Genomic DNA, 23,824 nt, shown 5'->3' with positions numbered 1-23,824 from the left:
TTAAAAATATTACTAAAAGATTTTTAATTGAAAACTTATTGGTCCATTTCCCTGGTAACACCTCCATGACTTCTAAAAATTGCAAGCCAGATGGATGCTGAAGCGAAGAAGACAAGACGGAATTCAAAAACTTACAATTTACGACCCCGTCTGTTCAGCTGGTAAATTCCAACGGAAAATGGACCTAGTTACTTAAAGGAGTAAAGACTAATATAAAAATAAAATAAAAATTCCATTTTTCTTCAGTTGCAATGCGAAGGCAAAACTGTCTTATTTTTCACTTAGAACAGGAAAGAGTCGAAAATCGTCGATATAGAGTGCTGGTCTGCGCTCCCTGTTCTAAGTGAAAAATAAGACGGTCTTGCCTTCGAATTGCAACTGAATAAAAATGGAATTTTTATTTTATTTTTGATCTTAGTTTAAATTACGACAGAGACCATTCGCGTAGACCTTGTATACCTTGTATACCCGTAGACCTTGTATACCGTAGGCCCTAGATATAGCAGACTACCCTGCTATACTCCCAAAGCCACAGTGGTATAAAACGTGAGACTATTATTGTATTACCATTCGCGTTGCCACTGACCAATCAATTTTTGTATAAAAAACCTTTTGAGATCTGTACATACACAGTCGCGCACTAATTCAGATTCCGCACTTGTTGCTGCATTACAAGCACTTCTGTCTGCCTCTTCATTGCCGATAATTCTCATATGCGATGGGATCCACATCAATTTTGGAGTCGTGTTGTTCTCTTGGTTGTGGCAATTTGTAGTTCAGTTTTTATTAGTTTCTCTAAATGATTTTTAGGATACAGGTGCTGCATTGCAAGGAGAGAGCTGAGCTAGTCGGTGAGAAACAGAGGTTTTGAAATATTTGAGAGGTTTGTGTGTTTTAGGGCGCGATACAGAGCAAATAGTTCAGCGGTGAAAACGCTTGAACTAGGCGGTAGTTTAAATTGGAAAATAGACGTTGGAGTACCAAATGCACAACCAATGCCATAATTAGATTTAGAAACATCGGTGAAGATGTTTGTGTAGTGTATTATTGAGTTGAGTGTAAAAAAAGAGAATATATCAATTCGGAGCCATCTATCCAAGATGAGCCAGTATTTTTTTATTCAAGTGGGTCAGCCTTGTTTTTATTGATCTTTCTTTTAAGTATTTTTTGTGTTTTCGTTTTTGCAATAAATAGTGCAGTCACTGAAGGTGGATATGAGCTATTACCTCCGATTTCGTTGAAACTCCATCGATTTGCATGAAAATTGGTTAGTGGTTAGAGGATATCTCAAGGAACAAAGGTGACATGGTGCCAACTTCGCTTTTAACCTTGGGATTGGATGCAACCCCTTGTCGAGGCTGAAAATTATTCTATTAACAATAACCCCTAATTCGATAGAGGGACAAATTCTAATAAAAATTTGTTATATAAAGTTATTAAAATAAATCACAACTTTTTTATATTTTATTTATGATAATCAAACGTAAAAAGTTTTCATTGCGACTAACAACTAAGATTATTTTAAAGTTTAAAACGGTGAAAAATGTCCTTATTAACTACAAATTTTAAAAAAAATCTGCGAAAAGCTGTTTAATATGGCTCGTATGTAATAGAGATAAAATATCTACCTTCTTGCTCTCCTTTATGTTTAGTTTATTTTTATAGTAGGTCTTTAAAATGGGATCAGTCTGGACTGGACTAGTGCCTCTTCTAAGCAAATTTAGTTCAGTAAATTTACTTGCAGAATACGGTATTTTTATATAAAGAATTCCTAGGTTATTAAGGTTAGTAAGGTAAGTTATTCCTAGGTTTATAAAACTTTAACTTCAATTATTTTTAGTGAATTTCATAAAAATTCAAATTTCACTGATTTTTAGTATTAAAAAGTTGAAATAGCAGTAATTAACCTAACTTTTTCGCTTTAGAAATGCCACAACTTCAAATAGTTTCAGTACCGCTAACTCCATAAAATAATTGCATAGAGCGCAAAGGACAGTTTTAAAAAAATTAATGAAAAAGAGCTTAGAAAAACTGAAATATTCCTGGATCCCGCGTATCAAATAAAAGATTAATAATAGCAAGCTGAAAATTTATTCATAGCTTAACGGTACCGAGTCGGACAAACTTTGATGTATGGGAACACTGGGACAGGGGAAGCTTTAATTGTGAAACGTGGTAAACGTGTCATTCTGACAAGTTTATTCAATAGCCAATAGAGATTGCAATTGCTGGATCCAGCATCCAGCAATCCAGCTGGATCCTGCGCTTTTTTTACATGCTGGATCCAGCAAACCATGCTGAATCCAGCAGCGCGGATCCGCAAACTCGTCAAATTCGAAATAGGTTACTTAATGTATTCATTAGCATCTTTATTCAAAGCCGTGAGTCGGCAACTTGCCATTCTATCGCGCTAGCAGTAGCTCAGTATGCTGGAAAGTTTCTACAGCCTAAAAGTTTGCATCGATAAAGCGTTGATAGACATTGATTCTGCGATAATATTCTTTGCCCTCGAGTGGTGAATAATCAATGACTTGATCGCCACTCTTTAACTAGTGAAACTGGCTGTAGAAGCTCTTTGCAGAAGAGAGCCCACTTTGATAACGGCCGATACAACCATGAAATTTGTCTTAGACAAACTAAATAGCCAGGACTCTAGCTTTAGTGCCAATCCATCGGAAGCATTACGCAACAGAATCGCTGAACGGCGCCTCTCTGAAATAACAGGTACATTAGTGTACTTACAAAATCCAAAAAAGTATGACGAAGGACTAAACAATCCTGGTTTTTCTCCATGCCGAAAAAGAATTCAATGCGACACGAGATGCAAAATTTGTTGAGTCGTCTAAATAAACAAGTGATTGTGGAAACAGTGCAAGATGACATAATGGAAGAAGATGGGTCAACTAATCCGGAGCTTGAACTTGAGATTGAATTGTATCGAGAATGAGAAAACTTTTATAACCAAAGAAAAACTGGTTTTCTAAAGGTTACGAAAAGATTTTGGAAAAGAAAATGGCCGTTTATTAGACAGATGGAGTGAAAGGCGATCATTTGTCCATGGTCTATGACTATTTGATGACCTTAAAACCGACCAGCATAGAGGCCGAAAGGCTTTCTCCGCAACCGGTTATATGTACAGTTCTGTGCGAATTAGGTTAGGCGATAGATAAAATCGACACCCCCATCGAACAAGGTTGTAACTCAGTTTTAGCGATTTTACAGGAGAGGCAAAAAACGAAAACATGACTTTTTAAAAATTTGTAGCGAAATGATTAGACTCTTTTACACTAATGTGATATGATATCTATATCATAATAAGGGATTACTGTGAGATGTATTTTTTTTAAATTTTACTAACTATTGAAAATCTTGAGTTTGATTGAGATACAACCTTGAGATTAAACATGAGTATTCGTAGAAAAATGTTGTAAGTCGCCTAACAACCATTTTACACTCTCTGTGTTAATTATTTTTCCCGTTTAACTATTAAAAGGTTGTATGTTTTGAGTTATTTGCAGTATATCTAGGAGAAAATGAGTTTTTAAGGGATATTTAAACAAAATATCAACTAACAGTTTTCACAATTTTAATTGGAAATTATAAATTTTACAATAACAAAAATATTCTGTCACTATGAAAAAATCATGGTATAAAATATTTCAAATTTTTCGCATTTTTATTGCGTATCTGTAAATATTTAATTCTAGACCATTTTACTTGATTACTTTAGTCTTTTACTATTAATATCTACTTCAAAATTAACATCTGTGTCCTTTAATAGGTTAAAATTTAGAATTTGGTTCTGATTTAATTCATTTACGGATTTAGGCTTGCCTGATGTTTTGGCATATCGTATCATGGTTATCCATTGGTCTGGAGCATATACGACTTAAATGTTTTTTCCGTTTTTCTATAAGGGCATGCATTGAATCACCCTCGTTTTGTGAATGTGCTATTTCGAAAAATACATGTGTAATGTTAATATTACACTGTTTAACTATATAGAAGTATGCAGCAAAAACTATTCTATATTTATTTTGTCCACCGCAACTATCAAAATGGAAAAAAGTCTTTAAATCCTTTTTTTATTTTCAGTTCGATAAATTGACTTATGAGATACACCATATGTTTAAATACTTAATAAATTCAACATACGTGCAACAAAGTTGTAACTCATTTAACAACCTTGTTAATCGTCAAGTATAATGAAATTAAATATTTAACATAGGGAGTATCCAGTGTTACTGCCTTTTTCACGCTAGAATGGCACACGTAAGTTAACATACAACTTTTTTCATTGGAGTATTAGCCAAACTATTGAGAATTCAGCTATGTCGTTTATATTGACGTGTGCGCAATTTTTTGTTGAATTCGCCTGTGTTGAAATCTGAAAATAGATGTAACTTGAGTTACAACCTTGTTCGATGGGGGAGTCGAAATATGTTTTTTCAAAACTTGGTCTTCCAAAAACTAAATAATTCATGTTTCTGTTGTTTAGAAATTTAGAATACAGACAAAAAAAACATTAAAATCGTGTTTTTATTTTGATTCCATATTTTGCTGGATCCAGCTGGATTTAGGCCAATCTTGCAAAAATCCAGCTGGATTGAAAATGCTGCTGGATGGCAATCCCTAATAGCCAACGTTATATAATATATGAAAAAATGTTTGTCCGACAAAAATGTTGGGCATTTTAATCAGTCCTACACGTAGAACATGTGAAATGACAGGAATTATGTTGGTGATTAATAGCAGCCTGATTTTTGCATGAGAGTTTAATGAAAGGGTAACAAATCAATTGGTAGTTCTGTCCGACAAACTTCATGGGAAGTTTTAGTAGTCCGACGTTCGAAACTGTCTATATTTACAGGTTTCGAACGTCGGACTACGACTAACGTTGGCTATCGAATAAACTTAAAAACAGCTTGCTATTTTTCACAATCATTAAACTTGTCCATATGACACGTTTATCATGTTCCACAGCTAAAGATTCCCGTGTTCCCATGCATCTAAGTTTGTCTGACTCAACACCGTTAAGCTATGAACGAATTTTCAGCTTGCTATTAATAATCTTTTATTTGATACGCGGGGTCCAGTACTATAGGTTTTAAATCACATAAACCAAAATTTACTGTTAACTTCAGAAATACTACGTACCTAACAATAAAAAAACGGACCTAATAGAAACTACACAACTCGAAATGATGCATTTTCACGCATTCAACCGCCTTGAATGTTCAGCATCAACTGATTTAATTTTTGATGTGGCACTTCAGGTGTTGGTTTCTAGCGCAGCCATCAGTTTCGTAGAAGTGACTACTGCCATCTAAAGAAAACCAATGAAAGTTAACATGTGTCGTTTCTCTTGTATATAGACAGTCATTTTTTGTAATCGGTAATGCAATAATACAAAAAATTAAAAATTTAGCGGGGGTGCGATATATTTGAACCATTATTTGGTTGAAAATCTAAATTTTAGTAATTTTAAGGCCATCGGTACATAATTCGCAAATATTTTACGGCTATCCCTACTTTTACTGTCTCTACACGGCAAATTACGTGTAGTAAAATTCACACTGGTATGGATATGTAAACATTACTAGAATGTCATTCTACTTGAAAATGTCATCATTAACTTAAAGAGATGGCTTTTGAATGTTCTTGGATAACTGTTATTTGTATAATTGCAAATTATTAATTCAGTTAATAAATATGATAATTTTTTCACTAACTATGTATTCAGTGATTGTAATAATTTATATGTACAACAAAAACTAATACTCAATCTAGAAAAGAGAAAAAGTGTTAAAGTGATTTCTTAATAATATATTGTTACTATGGAACGCTTACAATTTTGAACATCTTTAACAACAAAATACTTGGATCACAGAATATATTATCCTGATGTATTCTTTGCTTGGATCTTCCACAAATAATACACAATAAATAACTTTTTATTAAGTTAACGTCTTAAATCAATTATTTATCAAATACACTATATGTATATCAATATTATTTAATCAACAACTCAAAATATTCCCGATGCCATGTCAAATATTTAAAATTGTCACCGATTGTCAATGTCTGACTGACAATATTCTATTCGACTGAGTGCGTTGTAAGACGATGATAGATTTGGAAAATATTACCACGGACATTGTGTTCATTTTTTTCGAATCCTGAAAAAACCAATAAATATTTTTGAAAAATTTAAACGCAGTATGAAAGACTACATTATTACCGAGGGCCGAAAGTCCCTTAGAATAAATAAAAATTTGATTTTGAATGAGATATTTGAAATTAAAAATCACACTAAATTTTCACTTAGTTTTTCACCCCTGTTACTTATTAAAATAAACATTATAGAAGTTCTCAGGGACTTTCGGCCCTCGCTAATAACGTAATCTTTCATTCTGCGTTTAAATTTTTCAAAAATATTAATTAGTTTTCTCAGGATTCGAAAAAAATGAATCTCCATTTGAATAGCATTGCAGCCGAAAATACGTACCCATCCTCTTAAGATACGAGTGTATAGTTGGCCATGTTACATCTTCTGTTGCTTTCATCCAAGCTTATTGTATTATATTTCTTGTTTTAGGTGAAAAAGTACAATCGTGTGATGTCCAATCACAGATCGGTTACCAAACCGAAAGATGTTAAGTACAAACGCATAAATAAAGCAAAATCCAAAAGTTTGGAGGAACTGCGAGGGAAGCTGAAAAATTGGGTCGAACAAGGAACGAAAATATCCAGTTTTTCTCTGGAGCACAGCCAGAGTTATGCCTAACGTTCACATGTTCTCTCTTTCGCTATGCTTTGTACGTAATTGTTTATTTTCATATAAGGTGCGTCTTTATTCAACACAATGATAGCTCTTTATACGAGACTAGTAGGCAATAAACAACGTGTACCTTAAAATCTAGATTCTGTGATCATTTTTATTTTATGCCCTGATAGTAATTCGTCGTTACATATAGATACGAACCGATCTTAGAGAAGACATAAATATTTTCACATAACAATATTTTCATATAACAAAATTTTGGTGTATTCAAATCTTTACTGCTCTCATTTGCATAATAATATGAGCATTGAAATTTACAAATAAGTGAATATGTACTTCAGTTAGTTAGTTACATTTGCTTTTGCTAAATTACTCAATGCATATATTTTAGTAACACCATCTTGGTATTTCGTTTTGCCAAAGGACACCGCACACATGGAAAATTTAATGTCACTCAAATACAATAACATTTACATGATTAGATTCGTTTTGAAATTACAGTCATTTCGTATCATTGTATCAAGCCTGAATTTTTGATTAATAACGGCGTAAATTGTAATTAAAACTTATGGAAATCACATTTTTGAAGTCCATTAAACCGTCTTAGGGTCGATTCTCACTATACCTCCCGTTTACTTTCCATACCCATGGCATTCCGTTTCCATAAAATATTATTAAATACAAATCATATAGTATATGCCCACTTTCCATTACGTTTACCTACCATTCCCGAAGCTTTGCGTTCAATATCGGCCACGTATTTTTCGGCGACGTCTCGGATACCCTATGGATAATGTGAATATTGCTATTACCTCGCGGTTCAGTCACGCATTTTTTTCTACGACAAGGTGTGACTTGTCGGGTAGAGTATGGATTGGGGGAAAACATAGCGGTTATGGATAGGGGGAATACATGTTGAGAAAAATGTGGACAATAAAAAATTTATAGAATTTGTCTGACATGACTTTTTAATTTTGAAAATAAAAAATACAGTGATAATACATTTAAAGACGGCAATATTTTCGCCGGCTGTTGCCAAAGAATTAAAATATTTTCTTCATCCAATATCTTGTTAAGCAATTCCGCTGGTTCATCGGCGGATTGATAACCTCTACGGAATATTGCCACTCCATCTTTTGCTTGTTCGGCCGATACTTCTATCGATTGGTGATTTATTTCTTGCTATTTTGACCACACGTGTCTCTCTATTCTGCTATGTGGTTGTTCCATTCTTTTTTCTTCTATTTAGTGTCCATCCGTTTATACATCCTGGGATATATAGTCCTGAACATTTCAAGGACTACCTTCTTCGCTTTCCGGTGACACAATTATAATATGTCTGCTTGTTCCAACTGCGTCGCTTCACTAGAAACAAAGTTAGAGAACTATAGGTTCTTCCAAGTTGTGCGTTACCTTTTTCGCTTTCTGGTGACACAATAATTATAATATATCTGCTTGTTCCAACTCCATTGCTTCACCAGAAACGAAGTTAGAAAACTAGAGGTTCTTCCAAGTTGTGCGTTACCTTTTTTGCTTCCCGGTGACACAATTATAATATATCTGCTTGTTCCAACTCCGTTGCTTCACCAGAAGCGAAGTTAGAAAACTATAGGCTCTTGTAAGTTGTGTGTTACCTTTTTTACTTTCCAGTGACACAATTACAATATATCTGCTTGTTTAAACTGCGTTGCTTCACCAGAAACGAAGTTAGAAAACTATAGCTTTTTCCAAGTTGTGCGTTACCTTTTTCGCTTTCCGGTGACTCAATTATAATAAATTTGCTTGTTCCAACTCCGTTGCTTCACCACAAGTGAAGTTAGAAAACTATAGGCTCTTCCAAGTTGTGCGTTACCTTCTTCTTTTTCCGGTGACCCAATTATAATATATTTGCTTGTTCCAACTCCGTTGATTCACCACAAGCGAAGTTAGAAAACTATAGGCTCTTCCAAGTTGTGCGTTACCTTTTTCTCTTTCCGGTGACACAATTATAATATATCTGCTTGTTCAAACTCCGTTGCTTCACCACAAGCGAAGTTAGAAAACTATAGGCTCCTCCAAGTTGTGCGTTACCTTTTTCGCTTTCTGGTGACCCAATTATAATATATCTGCTTGTTACAACTGCGTTGCTTCACCAGAAACGAAGATAGAAATCTATAGGTTCTTCTAAGTTGTGCGTTACCTTTTTCTCTTTCCGGTGAGACAATTATAATATATCTGCTTGTTCAAACTCCGTTGCTTCACCACAAGCGAAGTTAGAAAACTATAGGCTCCTCCAAGTTGTGCGTTACCTTTTTCGCTTTTTGGTGACCCAATTATTATAATATATCTGCTTGTTCCAACTCCGTTGCTTCACCACAAGCGAAGTTAGAAAACTATAGGCTCCTCCAAGTTGTGCGTTACCTTTTTCGCTTTCTGGTGACCCAATTATAATATATCTGCCTGTTCCAACTCCGTTGCTTCACCACAAGAAAACTATAGGCTCCTGCAAGTTGTGCGTTACCTTTTTCTCCTTCTGGTGACCCAATTATAATAGGTCTGTTCGTACAGGAATCAGAAACTATCAGTGACTATCAGCAACTGCACGACGCATGCGTGTTTCAATATTAGCGTTCGCACAATTGAAACACGCATGCGTCGTGCAGTTGCTGATAGTGATTCCTGTACGAACAGACCTAATATATCTGCTTGTTACAACTGCGTTGCTTCACCAGAAACGAAGATAGAAATCTATAGGTTCTTCCAAGTTGTGCGTTACCTTTTTCGCTTTCCGGTGACACAATTATAATATATTTTCTGCTCGTTCCAACTGCGTTGCTTCACCAGAAACAAAGTTAAATTTTTAATTTATGAATGTTTTTTATATTGATAACGATTTCCGAAGTGAAAGTCGAAACGTCAAGTAAACTTGATTTCAAATTCGAATTGTGGCTTATGCCCAAATAAAATAGTAAATCTTATTTTGTATTTCTCACGCCGCGGCGCGCCGGTAAGAAGACAAATATGAAATAACCTTTTTTTACATTGGTCCGCATGTATATTTTACATTTCTATTATTACATTTTCTTCAGACCACATATTTCATCAAGCCGGAAAAAACACGTGTATTCGAATCCCAAATTTAGGGTAAAATGTTACCAAACCGGTACAAAATGTGTGGAATATTAAATGGGGAAAGTAAACGCGACGTCTAGTGAGAATGGTGGTTAAATTAATGGAAGGTGTATGGAACGGGTATGGGAAGTAAACGGAACGTATAGTGAGAATATAATTTTAATGGGAGGTGTATGGAATGGCTATGGAAAGTAAACGGGAGATATAGTGAGAATCGACCCTTATTCATAAATAATATTATTCTAAAATATTTATGAAAACCACTTAACCCAGCGTGAGGCTGACCGTCATTATGCGGTGCGTAACTGCAAGTGCATTGTCATTTACTGTCTGTATGATTAGATACCTTAATACCTACAGAAAGATTTATGAAGTGTATTTTTGCAAAATCTCTTTTCCTTCTATCTTTTGTGCATACGCATTTGATTTCAGATTTATTTATATCAATTTACTCCGTTATCTAAATTTTTAGTTGGCGCTGGCGCAATGATTTGAAATGATTGTAGTTTCGAGACGAATCTATTCATGTAAATTTGATTGTATTTGAGTGACATTACATTTTCGATAAGATGTGTGCGGTGTCCTTTAAATACAGCTATGACAATCGTGGAATTACCCATATAATTAGAAATTGCTTGATATAAAGACTTACCTTGTATGAACATTTTATTTATTGTAAGGTTTTAATGCTGCACGTTTGAAACTAAAAGTATTATCTTGTTAACTATATTATAACAATAAGTATAACGTTTACCTGTTAAAAGGTTGTGATATATTATATATTTTGAAAATTTCAAAAGGTTTTTCCGACTTCGCGATACAAAAAGTTTTTTGACTTTTTGTCATAACGGAGCACGATCAATAATTCTAATATCTTGGTAAATTATTACAATATATGGTTTTATTTGGTGGAGCTGGATTCACCGTAATAATAAGAAATTACCAGAGTAACTGTCTTGACTGCCATATATAGTTTTTTCAATTAATCAGATTAAATCCATACCGATTTAACTCATTTCATTTACTTATTTTCAAGGGCCAATTGTTGATAGTCCGAGCCATTTTTCAAAATTTGAAATTTTTCGCGAGCGGCGAACCATTAAACATTTTTTTACGATGCGAGAATAAGAAGAAAACAAATAAAAGTACAAAATATGTGTATTAAATTTTAATATACACATTTATTTTACTTCTTTTGATAATTTTTCAAAATTATCAAATAAAAGCAGCCTTTAATAATTCAGGATACTTCGATTCTAGTGCAAATTTCCGAAATTAAATCTTCTATCGATTTACTTAAATTACTTCAATTCTCTTTTGATTCGAGGAAAATGACAAAATGTTTTATTTTTAATGTTCTTTTGGAAAAGTTCTATTTTTGTTTAAAAACTAAATAGGTACACACTGTGAGAGGTCAGATATTCTATTTTTCCCCTGTATTTATAAATTCAGTGTTTCTCAATGTTCTACGAGATCGGTCAAAAACATTCAGTTATGTAACCACTTGCCATCGCTAATTCTGAATAGTTTGTTTCCTTTTCTTTTAGAAATTCAGTTATCGCATCAAACAAATCTATAAATCGATTTAAAACGTAGCGAAATATCCATCTAACAATGCAAAAGAAATGAATGTCATTTGGGAGTTCTTTTTCATACCGAACATGTGTATTCTGCCGTTGAGAAGCATAGCGTCTGTGCTGTTGATCTTAGTAGTGTGGGTTTTTTCACAATGGAATCTGTACGTTAATGAGCTGTCTGGTATGACTCCGAGGTATATTGGCTTTTCGCTGTGCTCTTGCAAGGTGTTTTTCCAGGTAATGATCCAAAACTCAGCGCAGACCTGAGTTTTGGTTGAATTTGGTCTTAGAGAAATTTCTTTGTAATAATTGGACATCAAATTCAGGACAACTTCCAATTTCTAAAAATAAAATAAAAATTCCATTTTTATTCAGTTGCAATGCGAAGGCAAAACCGTCTTATTCTTCACTTAGAACAGGGAGCGCAAACCAGCACTCTAAATCGACGATTTTCGACTCTATTTCGACTCATCATCAGAGAGGCGTAGGTTTGCTGTTCTCTGCCCGAAGTGACAAAACTACGAAAGCTTATCCCCGCATTGTAACTGACGTTTATGGAGTAGGTGACTAGCGTCATTTGGCAACTGAAAGGCAAAGTTTTCGAAAGGCAAAGTTTATTAGGTTGAAAACTTTGCCTTTCAGTGGCAAGAGCTGAGGGAGACCTATGTCCAGCAGTGGACGAGTACGGGTTGATGATGATGATAGGTTCAGTGAAAATGGCGCTACCATACCTCTTATGGCAGCTTTGACAAAAAGTCGCAGGCCTTCAATGTTAGCCTGTTCGAGTTTTCATCTCTGTGTGTTTCCTGCAGGTAAATTATGTCCCAATTGTGAGTCCGACACAGTTGGGACATTATGTCTTCTTTAGATTTTGTGATGCTCTCCATATGCATACTTTGTAACTAAGAAAATAAGTATAGAGTAAAGAAAACGCGCGCGTGGGGGCTCCTTCCTTTCTCTCCTAGATCCCATAAATATGGGATTGTTTGGATAATTATAGAATATTCTTATCTCTGTAATTAGCAGTAAAATTAGCAAAATTTTATTAGCATATCGTTTGTGATTAGCACCTCGTTAACTTTAGTAGACTGATTTTGTTCCATACTTTAATGATATTTCTTTGACTTATAAGTATGTGTATGCTATGTTATATTATTACGAACACATCTTCCAAAACTATCATCATACTATCACCATTTAAGTTCCTTAAAGAGTCTAAAATAAATATTTAATGTATCTTTAACTTTCAAATATCTGTGGCAAAAAGGTTATCTCTCATTGAGTCCTATGCTCTTCAATTTAATCATGGATGAAATCATCAAAAACGTCAACAAAGGAAGAGGATATACAATGGGAAACAAAGAATTCAAAATACTCTGCTACGCAGACGACACAATATTGATAGCCCAAGATGAAAATAGTCTGCAAAGATTAGTCCACAGATTGAACATACGAGCAAAAGAATTCAATATGACAATTTCATCTCAGAAAATTAAAACAATAGTAATCAGTAGTGTGACCAACTATAATGTAGTTGAATTCAGGACCTGAAATCCGGGACTTTTCAATGAAAATCGGGCCATTTTTTTTTTAAATATAGAACTTTAATACATATCATAATTTTATTGATTATTTAACATTTTTATGTTAAAAGTTTTTGATAAGATTAAGCCATAATTGGTTATAATGTTAGTTGTTTCCAATCCGGAAATCGTTCTCAAAAAAGAAAAAATTAAAAAATCAACTGATGTTGGATTTCCATGTAAATATACCCTTAGGTTAATATAAAAATGTAATTATCATTAAAACCAATTGTGGCTTAATCCCATCAAAAATATAATTGTCTAACATGCCACAAGAAAATAGCTTTAGATCATTTTTATGTTATTTACTTCTTACTATCATATTTGTTGAATGATTAAAAAAAGTCACTTTACTTTATTTACTTTAAAAATCAATCAATTCATAATTTAAATTGACCTCAACGAACAAAATATATTCATTGGTTACATTGCTTGATTCTTAAAATAATATCTGTCTTGCGATGAATTAGTATTACACTCTAGAAATTGTCGACGTTTTTCGTCCCACTAATTCAATTTGATGTGAATTCTTAGAAGAGAGAATCTTTCAAAATGTGAAAATACAATTTTACCAAAACGTTGAAAACTCGGATGGCCCAGAAGCCTTGTCCGGGACACGACTTCGTAATTCGGGCCATGTCCCGGATTTTTCGGACTAGTTGGTCACACTAGTAATCAGGAAAGAACCAATCAGATGCAAAATAGAAATTGATGGTATCAGTATTGAACAAGTAATGGAAGTAAAATACCTTGAAATTACAATGTCAAGTTACGGAGACCTGGACAAAGAAGTGAGAAATCAAGTACAAAAAGCAAATAGACTGGCAGGATGCCTTAATAACACTATATGGCGAAACCGACACATTAACACTGAGATGAAGTCAAGAATTTATAAAGCAACTGTAAGAGCAATAATGACTTATGCATCAGAAACAATACCTGATACAGCCCCAACACAAAGACTTATAAAGAATTACAGGAAATACGCTGAGAGATCGAAAGAGGAGTGAAGACAATATAACGTACAGTGTATAAACGAATGGAAAATAAATAGAGAAAAAGAATGGAATAACCACATAACCAGAATGGGAGAGACACGTGTGATCAAAATAGCAAGAGATAAATCACCAATCGGTAGAAAAAGTATGAGCCGACCGCGCAAAATATGACCTTCCATAGAGGTATCAACCCTCCAATGAACAAGCAGAATTGCTTATAAAGAGGAAGAAGAAGAAGAAAAAGGTTACCTAATGCCATCCTCTCTTTGTGAATACACACACGTACTTGTCGTAAGACCCTGTATGACTAGTGTTTGTATTTGTGCCAACTATTTATCTATTTTAAATATGATTCATCTGTCAGTTATTTGCTGTCGAGCTGCATTTTACGCATTTCTGAAATGCTTTAGTTTGCCTATAATTTTCTAAGAATTCTTTAGTAGTTTTTGTTTTGACCTATAGAGGTGTGTGTAATTATTTTTAAAGATAGTATCATTAATTCCAAGTTTAACAGATATTTACAAAATAGTTTTTGATATATATAACTAATAACAAACGTAATGTCTAATACCGATTTTTATTTTGTACGTGATTTATGACTGGTTATTTATTAAAAATTATTGGTCGAGCTCCAAAATGTCTGCTAAAGATAATAAGTAGATTAGGAAAACACACTTTGTTCCACGCGCGGGTGTAACAAAAGTACTAGAGCAACTGGTTGGGGATTGGTGATATATTTTTGTGGAATAGTATCAAAATTGATTACTGAAAACTGTTGTTCGATAACGTTTAAGCGTTGAATGATAACTCAAGATTGTATATTTATCAATCAACGGTTTAAGTGTTTCGATAATATCTAGCTTGATTAAGTGTATTTGGGAGAGCAATACTATCCGTCAATTTAAAACAACACATCTCATATAATTAATTACATAGCGCAGGTGGTAGGTATCATACGAGTTGCACAATATACTTTTTCTACGAAGTATTTTTTACTACAAAACCTTTCGATTCGCGAACAAAATAAATTGTAATTTACAATGGCAGGTTTTGTAATCTAAGACAACTCTTATGGTAACTTATAACGTAGTAATTTGTGTAAGGGTGAGTGGTGTGTATATGATGAATGATTCTATCATGAACATCTAGTCATACTACACGAGTAGAAATCGAAAAGGTAATATATAGTAAAAATATTTAACACATTGCATGCGGGTGTCTGATCCTAAGCGCTGTTTCACATTATAAGAATTTCGACCGTGCGATGGTTAAAATCCACAAAGTGGCTCGAAATCTTTCTTCCTTCACCGCTTGAAACGTTCGGCGAAGGGAGAAAGATTCCATATGATTGCTCGAGCCACTATGTAAATTTCAACCATCGTACGGTCAAAATTCTTATAATCATTCATGACTGACAAAAAAAATTTAAGTCACTCGTGGGAGTGCCGACAGAAGTGAAAACTTCTGGCGAACCAAGCGCCTTCGGGTACACACTCTATCCCTCCTCCAACCTTTATAACTTCGGTCGAGCTTATAAACAATTCAATTTATAGTATATAAATTACCAATATCTCGTCGTAGCGATGACGGTCGCGAATTCAATGCTTTTTCCCCATCCAAAAAGTGCAGAACGAGAAAGTCGCTAAAGAAGTTTTCACTTTAAGAGAGATAGGGATAGTGCGGCTTCTCATGAGCTTTCTTTGCAAGCTCCTTCGGGTAGTCACTCTCTCTCTCCCTACTCCAACGATTACAACTTCGGTCGAACTAATACGCATTTCAACATAATAGTATATAAACGACTAATATCTCGCATCATCAAAATTTATTTCGCATTTTCACATCAAAATTTATTTCGCATTTTCACGTCAAAATTTATTTCGCCGAAGCGATGATAGTCGCGATGACGGTTGCTAATTTAATACTTTTTCCCCATCCAAAAAGTGCACAACGTCACACGGAACGTGTTAAATACTTTTTGCTATTATTTTCAATCTAATATATATATTATGTAAATAAACTTTCAAAAGTATCTTATTATTTAAAACATAATATTTTTGAAGTTTGATAGTAAATAAATGCGAAAATAAGAGGATATGAAAAATTACCATTAGGCTGAATATTCTGTCGCAAAACATTTAAAAATAGTCTGGTGAATGATATAGCGCGTTGTCCAATAAGATGACGAGAACTTCTTGTAATCTTTGTGTAATCTTTCATATGTTATTCGTAAAAAGTTTGATAGTCTAAAATTGGGAACTTCTAATATTCACTAGACTCTCAGAACTGTACTGTTTAAAATAGTATCAGAGAAAGAAAATTTAGAATGGATAATCGTTATCTCTTATAGGATTGCGACTTTGTAGGGTTTTGCATGATTTCAGATTTAAAGATTTTTAGGAACATTTTTTTTTTGTTTAACGTCAATCCTCTTTTGCTGGCCTTTTTCAAGGTGAACTGAATGTTATCTAAATATCAGCGCTAGACGTTTTTACTCTTATTGAATAAAAGGCTCTCCGCTTATGTCTATCCTGTGCTTCTTTTGTATAATTTAGTTCCACAGTATTTTTATGTCATCATACGACCTCGTTTGTGCCCTTTCTCAAAGCATTTTACCTAAATTTAGTCTTCATTTAATATTTTTTGTACTTGATCTGTTATTCCCTCGTACTGGAATATGTAACGAAAACTCACTTTTGTTTTGTCGTGTAGTCTTTTATCTCTTAAAACCATATCCAGAATCTCTTGTTACATTACCTCCATTGCAGTGTCGTTTATATAGAGGAGCCACATATTAAGAACCAAGATGACATTAGTACATAGTAGATAAACCACAGGAAGTAAAGGACGAAAAGAAAATGGAGAAATTAATAGAGCACAGATATTACTTAAACATCTAAGACAAGAAAATCTAAAGGACCTAACTTTGGAAGGAATGGGAAGGAAATAAGAAAGTAACTTCTATATAATATGTACAATAAAAATAAGAAGACGAATCCTAACAAATAAAATTGACTGATGTTGACATCTGCGAAAAATAAATATTAGTAACTAAAAGAAAAGAAAATATGGTTCAGATTTGATTACAGCACAGAGCCTCTACTATATGCTTATACGTATTTCGGAATAACCGTTTCCTAATCGGAGCACCTGGGTAGAGGCACTGAACTGAAATCAAATCCTTTCATCCTTTCCGGGTAATCATCAAAATAATTACCTAAGATGCTACTAGCACCATCTATGAATCAAAAGTCTAATAAGTCAGGAAATAAAATTCGAAATTATTTATCCTCTGAGCTTTTGTCTGACTTATTAGACTTTTGATTCATAGATGGTGCTAGTAGCATCTTTGGTAATTATTTTGATAATTACCCGGAAAGGATGAAAGGATTTGATATCAGTTCAGTGCCTCTATCCAGGTTACGATAACCGTTTCCAGTGAGGAAACGTTTATTCCGAAATACGTATAAGTATATAGTAGAGTCTCTGTACTGTAATCAAATCTGAACCATCTTTTCTTTTAGTTTATACTTTATTCACCTTTGGTGGATATTAAAGGAAATAGTTCACTAAAATTATTATCACGGTGAATGATAGGACGTGAAATGCAATTGAGATTTCCCTTGTCGAGCATTTCGTCACTCTGTTATGCTTTATTTTTCCAACCAAAGCTCAGAGGATAAATAATTTCGAATTTTATTTCCTGACTTATTAGACTTTTGATTCATAGATGGTGCTAGTAGCATCTTTGGTAATTATTTTGATTATTTCATTCATAGGAGATTCTGACCAATAGAAAGCTACAGATATCTAAATTAGACTGATAATTTTTGATAATTTCCCTTCGTCAAGTATATTACGTCAGATGCCCTTCGTTGCTATGAAAAAATACATTCAGTGACATTAATGACAATTAATGTTTTAAAAATTATAAAAGTGATGACTTTCAACCGTAAAATATTTATAACAACTGTGTGTTTAATTGTACTAATTTGTAGTTACATAAATAAATTACAATAAAGTTTTGGTTTTGAACAGTTTTATTCATGAAATAATCGCAACAAATTGCACTCGATCTCTAAAATTAATATAGAATTTTTGTCCTCGTGACACTTTGACATAATTTCACTCGCCTTCGGCTCGTGAAATTAAAACTGTCAAAGTGTCACTCGGGAAAAATTTAATAATTTTAGAGCTCTTGTGCAATTACTACCGATAGTTACCCGGAAAGGATGAAAGGATTTGATTTCAGTTCAGTGCCTCTACCCAGGTGCTCCGATGAGGAAACGGTTATTCCGAAATACGTATAAGCACATATACCCTATTCCACGAACATACGGCTGTTTTGGATTACTTCGACAACGAATATTTTACTGTGCAAAATAAGAAGAACGAAAGTAAATTGCAAATTACATTGTTGTTTATTGGAATAATTATTAGCGCCACTTACTTTCGTACTTCTTATGTTGCACAGTAAAATATTCGTTGTCGAAGTAATCCAAAACAGGCGTATGTTCGTGGAATGGCCCATAGTAGAGGCTCTGTACTGTAATCAAATCTGAACAATCTTTTCTTTTAGTTTATACTTTATTCACCTTTGGTGGATATTAAAGAAAATAGTTCGCTAAAATTATTATCACGGTGAATGACAGGACGTGAAATGCAATTTAGATTTTCCTTGTCGAGTATTTCGCCACTCTATTATGCTTTACTTTTCCAGCTTAAAAAGACTCTTGTGGGAGACTCTGGAGGAAGAAGTTTGACCTCATGCAAAAAATCAAACACTTTTTTCTAAAAAATATTTTTAATTCTTTACTAAATTATCATTAAAATTAATATTTGTAATGAATCATTTGGCAGCTTATTCTTTAAAAATCATATTCTCAAAAATTCATTCTTAATTTATTTTCCATTTTCGAGACACCCATAGTGCACCTAATGAAATTTGCGACTTATCCAATAATAGAAAAACTTCACCATCAACCTTCTTTACATCCTGTACTATTTAAAAAAGATTTGAGTTCAGTTTTTGAACTTGTCAACTGATTTATCTTGGACCTTAAGTCTTTTCTCAATATGTATTTCATTATATTTTTTAAAAACTAGATTTATGTAACTACAGACTTTGTTGAAAAGTTGTTCAATTCGATTGCTAAAATGTCATATGTCAACTGTCACTTGATATGAGAAAAAGTGAAGGCACCTGAACGAGCACACCCTTGTCTCTGTCGGCTGGCATTAAAAGCCTCCACATGCCGCCATTCTGCATGCTGACACCGTAGACTTCAGATGGTAAGGTTTCTTGACCTTACCATGATCAAATATTCGTTTTATGTAATGTAATTTTTCGTGTGAAAGTCCCTTGTGCTTGTAGTAGATGTTTTTAACTTTTCCGACCTCAAAAACAACAGCAAAGTTGAGCATTTTTCAACAGTCAGACAAGGTTTTTTCCATCAATTAAAAAAACTGCATAAGAAAATAGAAGTATTTTTATATCGTACATGGGATCCATCTCTCTTCATAGTGGTATTTTGAACCTTCTGACATAAGTTAAACTTTTGAATTCTAAAATCAATTATTCATTAGAGACCTTTTTATTGTAGCATAGCTCTGAAGATGGCTTTATAAGCCGAAAACGCTCAGCTAGGAATTATTTAATTTACACACTTCAAAAGTACACTTCTCCCTATTTACCTGTATTCATAAGTGTGTACAAAACTATTTCAGTCTTTACATTTTCAACTTAAAAAGATCGGAGGATAAATAATTTCGAATTTTATTTCCTGACTTATTAGACTTTTAAATATTAGTAACACTCTAATGGGCGAGGCAAAGGTGTTTGGCCAATACCCAAAAATCGGGAGACGACTAATCATTACTTAGAATGTCAATACTCGATGCAGACTGGGAACAGAAGCGATTGATTACTACTCGATCGCAGGATACAGAAAGGACAGTGGCTTTTGACTAATTCTCAAAGACCCGGGGTAGAGCTATTATCAGATCAATACTTTGGATCGAACTCTGTTTTCTCGCATAGAGAGAGATTTTATATTACGGAGTTTTATATTTTTGCGGCGTTCCATCTCTAGCGCGGATCTATAGTAGTGATAGGTTGTTGTTGGAATGTGATACAGAGATAAGTAAAAGTGATGTAGAGAGAGGGTCGCCCTTGGTAAGCGCTGAGGGCGATGTCGTTACAAATTGCAATAAACTAGATAACTTCATTAATCACAGCGTGCTCACTAATCACAGCAATCACAAGTGATAAAAGCAATTTCAAAATTATTTTTATGTCTAAAAGTCTAGTCTTTCTTTGATACTTATGAAATATTTTGAATGTTCAGTCATTAAACATAATTATGATTATAATATATTAAAATAATAAGATGATTCATGTGCACCTGATACCTGTCAGTTGGATCGAATCTGTTTTGGAATTTTCGGTTGCTTTTGGGGAGGTGCTGTGTAGTTGTCTGTCACTGAGAGGATTTGTATGGTCACGATATAATTATTGTAGTCGAAAAATGTTCTATTTCCGATTGATAATTTATTTGCATATCTTACTACATAGTATTCAGAATTTTACTGTGATGCTAATATTCTTTGTTCTTTTATTAGGATTGGTAACGATTTTCAAATGATCTGCCTTATATTAACTTCTTGGTTTTCTTACCATGAATATTTTGTATGTCTTAGGATGTGAAAACCTGCTCCTTAGTGAAGCATAGTACATGTGTTTTTATCCTCACATTTATCATCTCTCGCTTTTCATGACAAGAAGGAAATTCCTGTACTATACAGGGTGTCCCGAAAAGATTGGTCATAAATTATACCACAGATTCTGGGGTCAAAAATAGGTTGATTGAACCTCACTTACCTATATACAATAGTGCACACTAAAAAAGTTACAGCCCTTAGAAGTTACAAAATGAAAATCGATTTTTTTTCATATATCGAAAACTTCCAGAGATTTTTTATTGAAAATGAACATGTGGCATCTTTATGGCAGCAGAATCTTAAAAAAAATTAAAGTGAAATTTGTGCAGCCCATAAAAGTTTTATGGGGGTTTTGTTCCCTTAAACCCCCCCCCCAAACTTTTGTGTACGTTCCAATTAAATTATTATTGTGGCACCATTAGTTAAACACAATGTTTTTAAAACTTTTTTGCCTCTTAGTACTTTTTCGATAAGTCAGTGTTTATCGAGATATTTTGAATATTTGTCAAATCCACCACATATTTGTATATGGTTAAGTACGATTATAGAGACCTGTTAATAATCTGAAAATTTATTTATAATTTACATTTTTAGGTATATTTGGAAAAAGAAGGTACATCTCGATAATAGGTGAGTTATGAAAAAAAGACTAAGAGGCAAAAGTTTTAAAAACAATGTGTTTAACTAATGGTGCCACAATAATAGTTTAATTGGAACGTACACAAACATTTGGGGGGTTTAAAGGAACAAAACCCCCATAAAATTTTTACGTAAATATATTGAAAAAGAAGCCACATCTCGATAAAAACTGCCTTAGCGAAAAAATACTAAGAGGCAGAAAAGTTTTAAAAACGTTGTGTTTAACTAATGGTACCACAATAATGAATTAATTGGAACGTACACAAAAGTTTGGGGGGTTTAAGGGAACAAAATCCCCATAATTTTTTTGTGGGGTGGCCAAATTTCACTATAATTTTATTTTAAGATGTTCCTGCCATAAGAATGATACATGTCTATTCTGAATAAAAAATCTCTAATAGTTTTCGATGTATTGAAAAAAATCGATTTTCATTTTGTAACTTCAAAGGGCTGTAACTTTTTTTACGAGCACATTTGTACTAAGGTAGTTAGGTTCAATCGAACTATTTTGACCCCAGAATGTGTGGTATAATTTATGACCAATCTTTTCGGGACACCCTGTATTATTCGATGTAATTTAACAGCGTATATTTCCTGTTTTGCATTTATAAGACGTATTTTAGTGACCCTTTCCAGAGTGCTATTGTTATAAATTTTATGCTTTTATAATTATAAATCTGGACGTGATTTCCTTTCCACTCATACAAAATGTCCTGATACATTTACATCAACTAGTTTACATATTTATAAATATACAATATATAATCTAACCTAACCTAACCGGCAGGACATTATGATCAAAAAGAAAATCATCAACTAGTTACAAAAGAGAATAAAAATAAATAATATTGTATAATGTAGTGAACTGAATTCCTTCAATAATTTTTATACAATGCGTATATGCGTAGACTATCGAATCCGACGTAATGGATCCAATCACTTTAGTCAATTATAGAATAGAAAATTGAAGCTTATATCAATTTGTAGCAATAATACTAGTCAATTGTAAGACACTTGCCAATTTGATTTAAATTAGTTACTTAGTCGCCGACTGTACTGTTCCACAAAAATCAAAAATTGGGGTAATAACATTTGTTGCTGTAGTACTAATCGAACAAAAAAATATGCACTTGATGCTTCATACTCGTTATAATAAGCTCTAAGCTATAAGCCTCTCTTTCTAAGACTTGACACAATAATATAATACAAATTGTTTTTATATTTATATTTTTAAATGACAATCGTCAACTTTTTATATTATTTTACAAATTTTTCGCTCTTTCTGCCTTTGTACATAATCAGCCAATGTTTGTGTTTTAGTTAACTATTTTAATTAAATTATAAATAAATTTTATTTATATCAATAGGTGTTATTTTTTAAACCGTTCAATATTTTTTTTACGTACAGGGTAGCAGGGAACAGGATGGTAGCAAATTTTTGAGTTTTTTTCAAAAAAAAAAAACAAATGTAATGGTATATTAATTTTTATATATTTTAAAAGAGGATACATTTCTCTATAATTTAATGAAAAGAATTTATTATCTACCTTTTTTGAACCGTTGATATTGACCAAAATATAATTTTATTACATTAGAAAATGGCACGCCACTGTTTTTTATCAAAATAAAAATCAGTTTTGTAATATCTTATTAGTTGCTAACAAAAAGAACCTCTTGACTTTTTTTCGTTAGACAAATGGTTTTGGATTGAAAAAATAAGATATGTTTACATGGGGCGCCCATATCTCGAAACATACTAATTTACATATTTAGAAAAAAATTTAGTAAAACTGTCCAACAACAGCAAGAGCAATAACACTAAAAACAAGAACACAGAACGTTAAAAATAAATTAATAATTTTGTCGTAAATGTTCAAAATGTTGTCCATTATTTTGAATACACTGGTCCAATCACTTCTGGGTGGAGTTGACAGCTGCCTCAATTTCCGCTCTTGGTATAATATTTATCGCGTTTTGAATTTGGACTATCATGTCTTCTCGAGTAGTTGGTCGAGTTTTATACACTAAATCCTATATTCGGCCCCACAGTAAAAATCAAGGCAGGTTAAATCTGGGGACCGTGGTGGCCAGAAAAATAGACTGCCTCTACCAATCCAACGGTTAGGAAAATGCCTGTTCATAAAATCTTGCACATTTTGAGAATAATGTGCCGGGCATCCGTCTTGTTGAAACCACATGTTTCTTCTTACTTCTAAAGGCACGTTTTCTAAGAGTCCTGGTAAATCGTTTAATAAAAAGTTCAAATACATGTCACCGGTTAGATTGCCATTAAATATGTGCGGACCGATAATAGTACCATTAATAATGGTCCAAGAGCTGTGAGACATTTTTGAGTAGGTATTTTAGGCAAGCTGAAAATTTTTCAGGTGACTCTTCCATAATAGCCTAATACAA

At 33.3% G+C, this 23,824-nt stretch overlaps 1 protein-coding gene across 1 annotated transcript in view; it reads left to right on the top strand.

Annotated features, from left to right (window-relative positions):
* The window catches only part of LOC114343127 (uncharacterized), a 79,891-nt gene extending 57,118 nt beyond the window's left edge, over window positions 1–22,773 (top strand). The window contains exon 6 of the mRNA XM_028293938.2: window positions 6,599–22,773. Coding sequence (XP_028149739.1) covers window positions 6,599–6,787 — 189 coding nt within the window. The 3' untranslated portion in view covers window positions 6,788–22,773. The remainder of the gene's footprint in view (window positions 1–6,598) is intronic.
* The last annotated feature ends 1,051 nt before the right edge of the window (window positions 22,774–23,824 follow it).

This window comes from Diabrotica virgifera, chromosome 3 (genome assembly GCF_917563875.1).
Source record: "Diabrotica virgifera virgifera chromosome 3, PGI_DIABVI_V3a".
Taxonomy (NCBI): Eukaryota; Metazoa; Arthropoda; class Insecta; order Coleoptera; family Chrysomelidae; genus Diabrotica; species Diabrotica virgifera.
The sequence above is the reverse complement of the archived record's forward strand: the minus strand, read 5'-3'. Positions and strand labels throughout refer to the sequence as shown.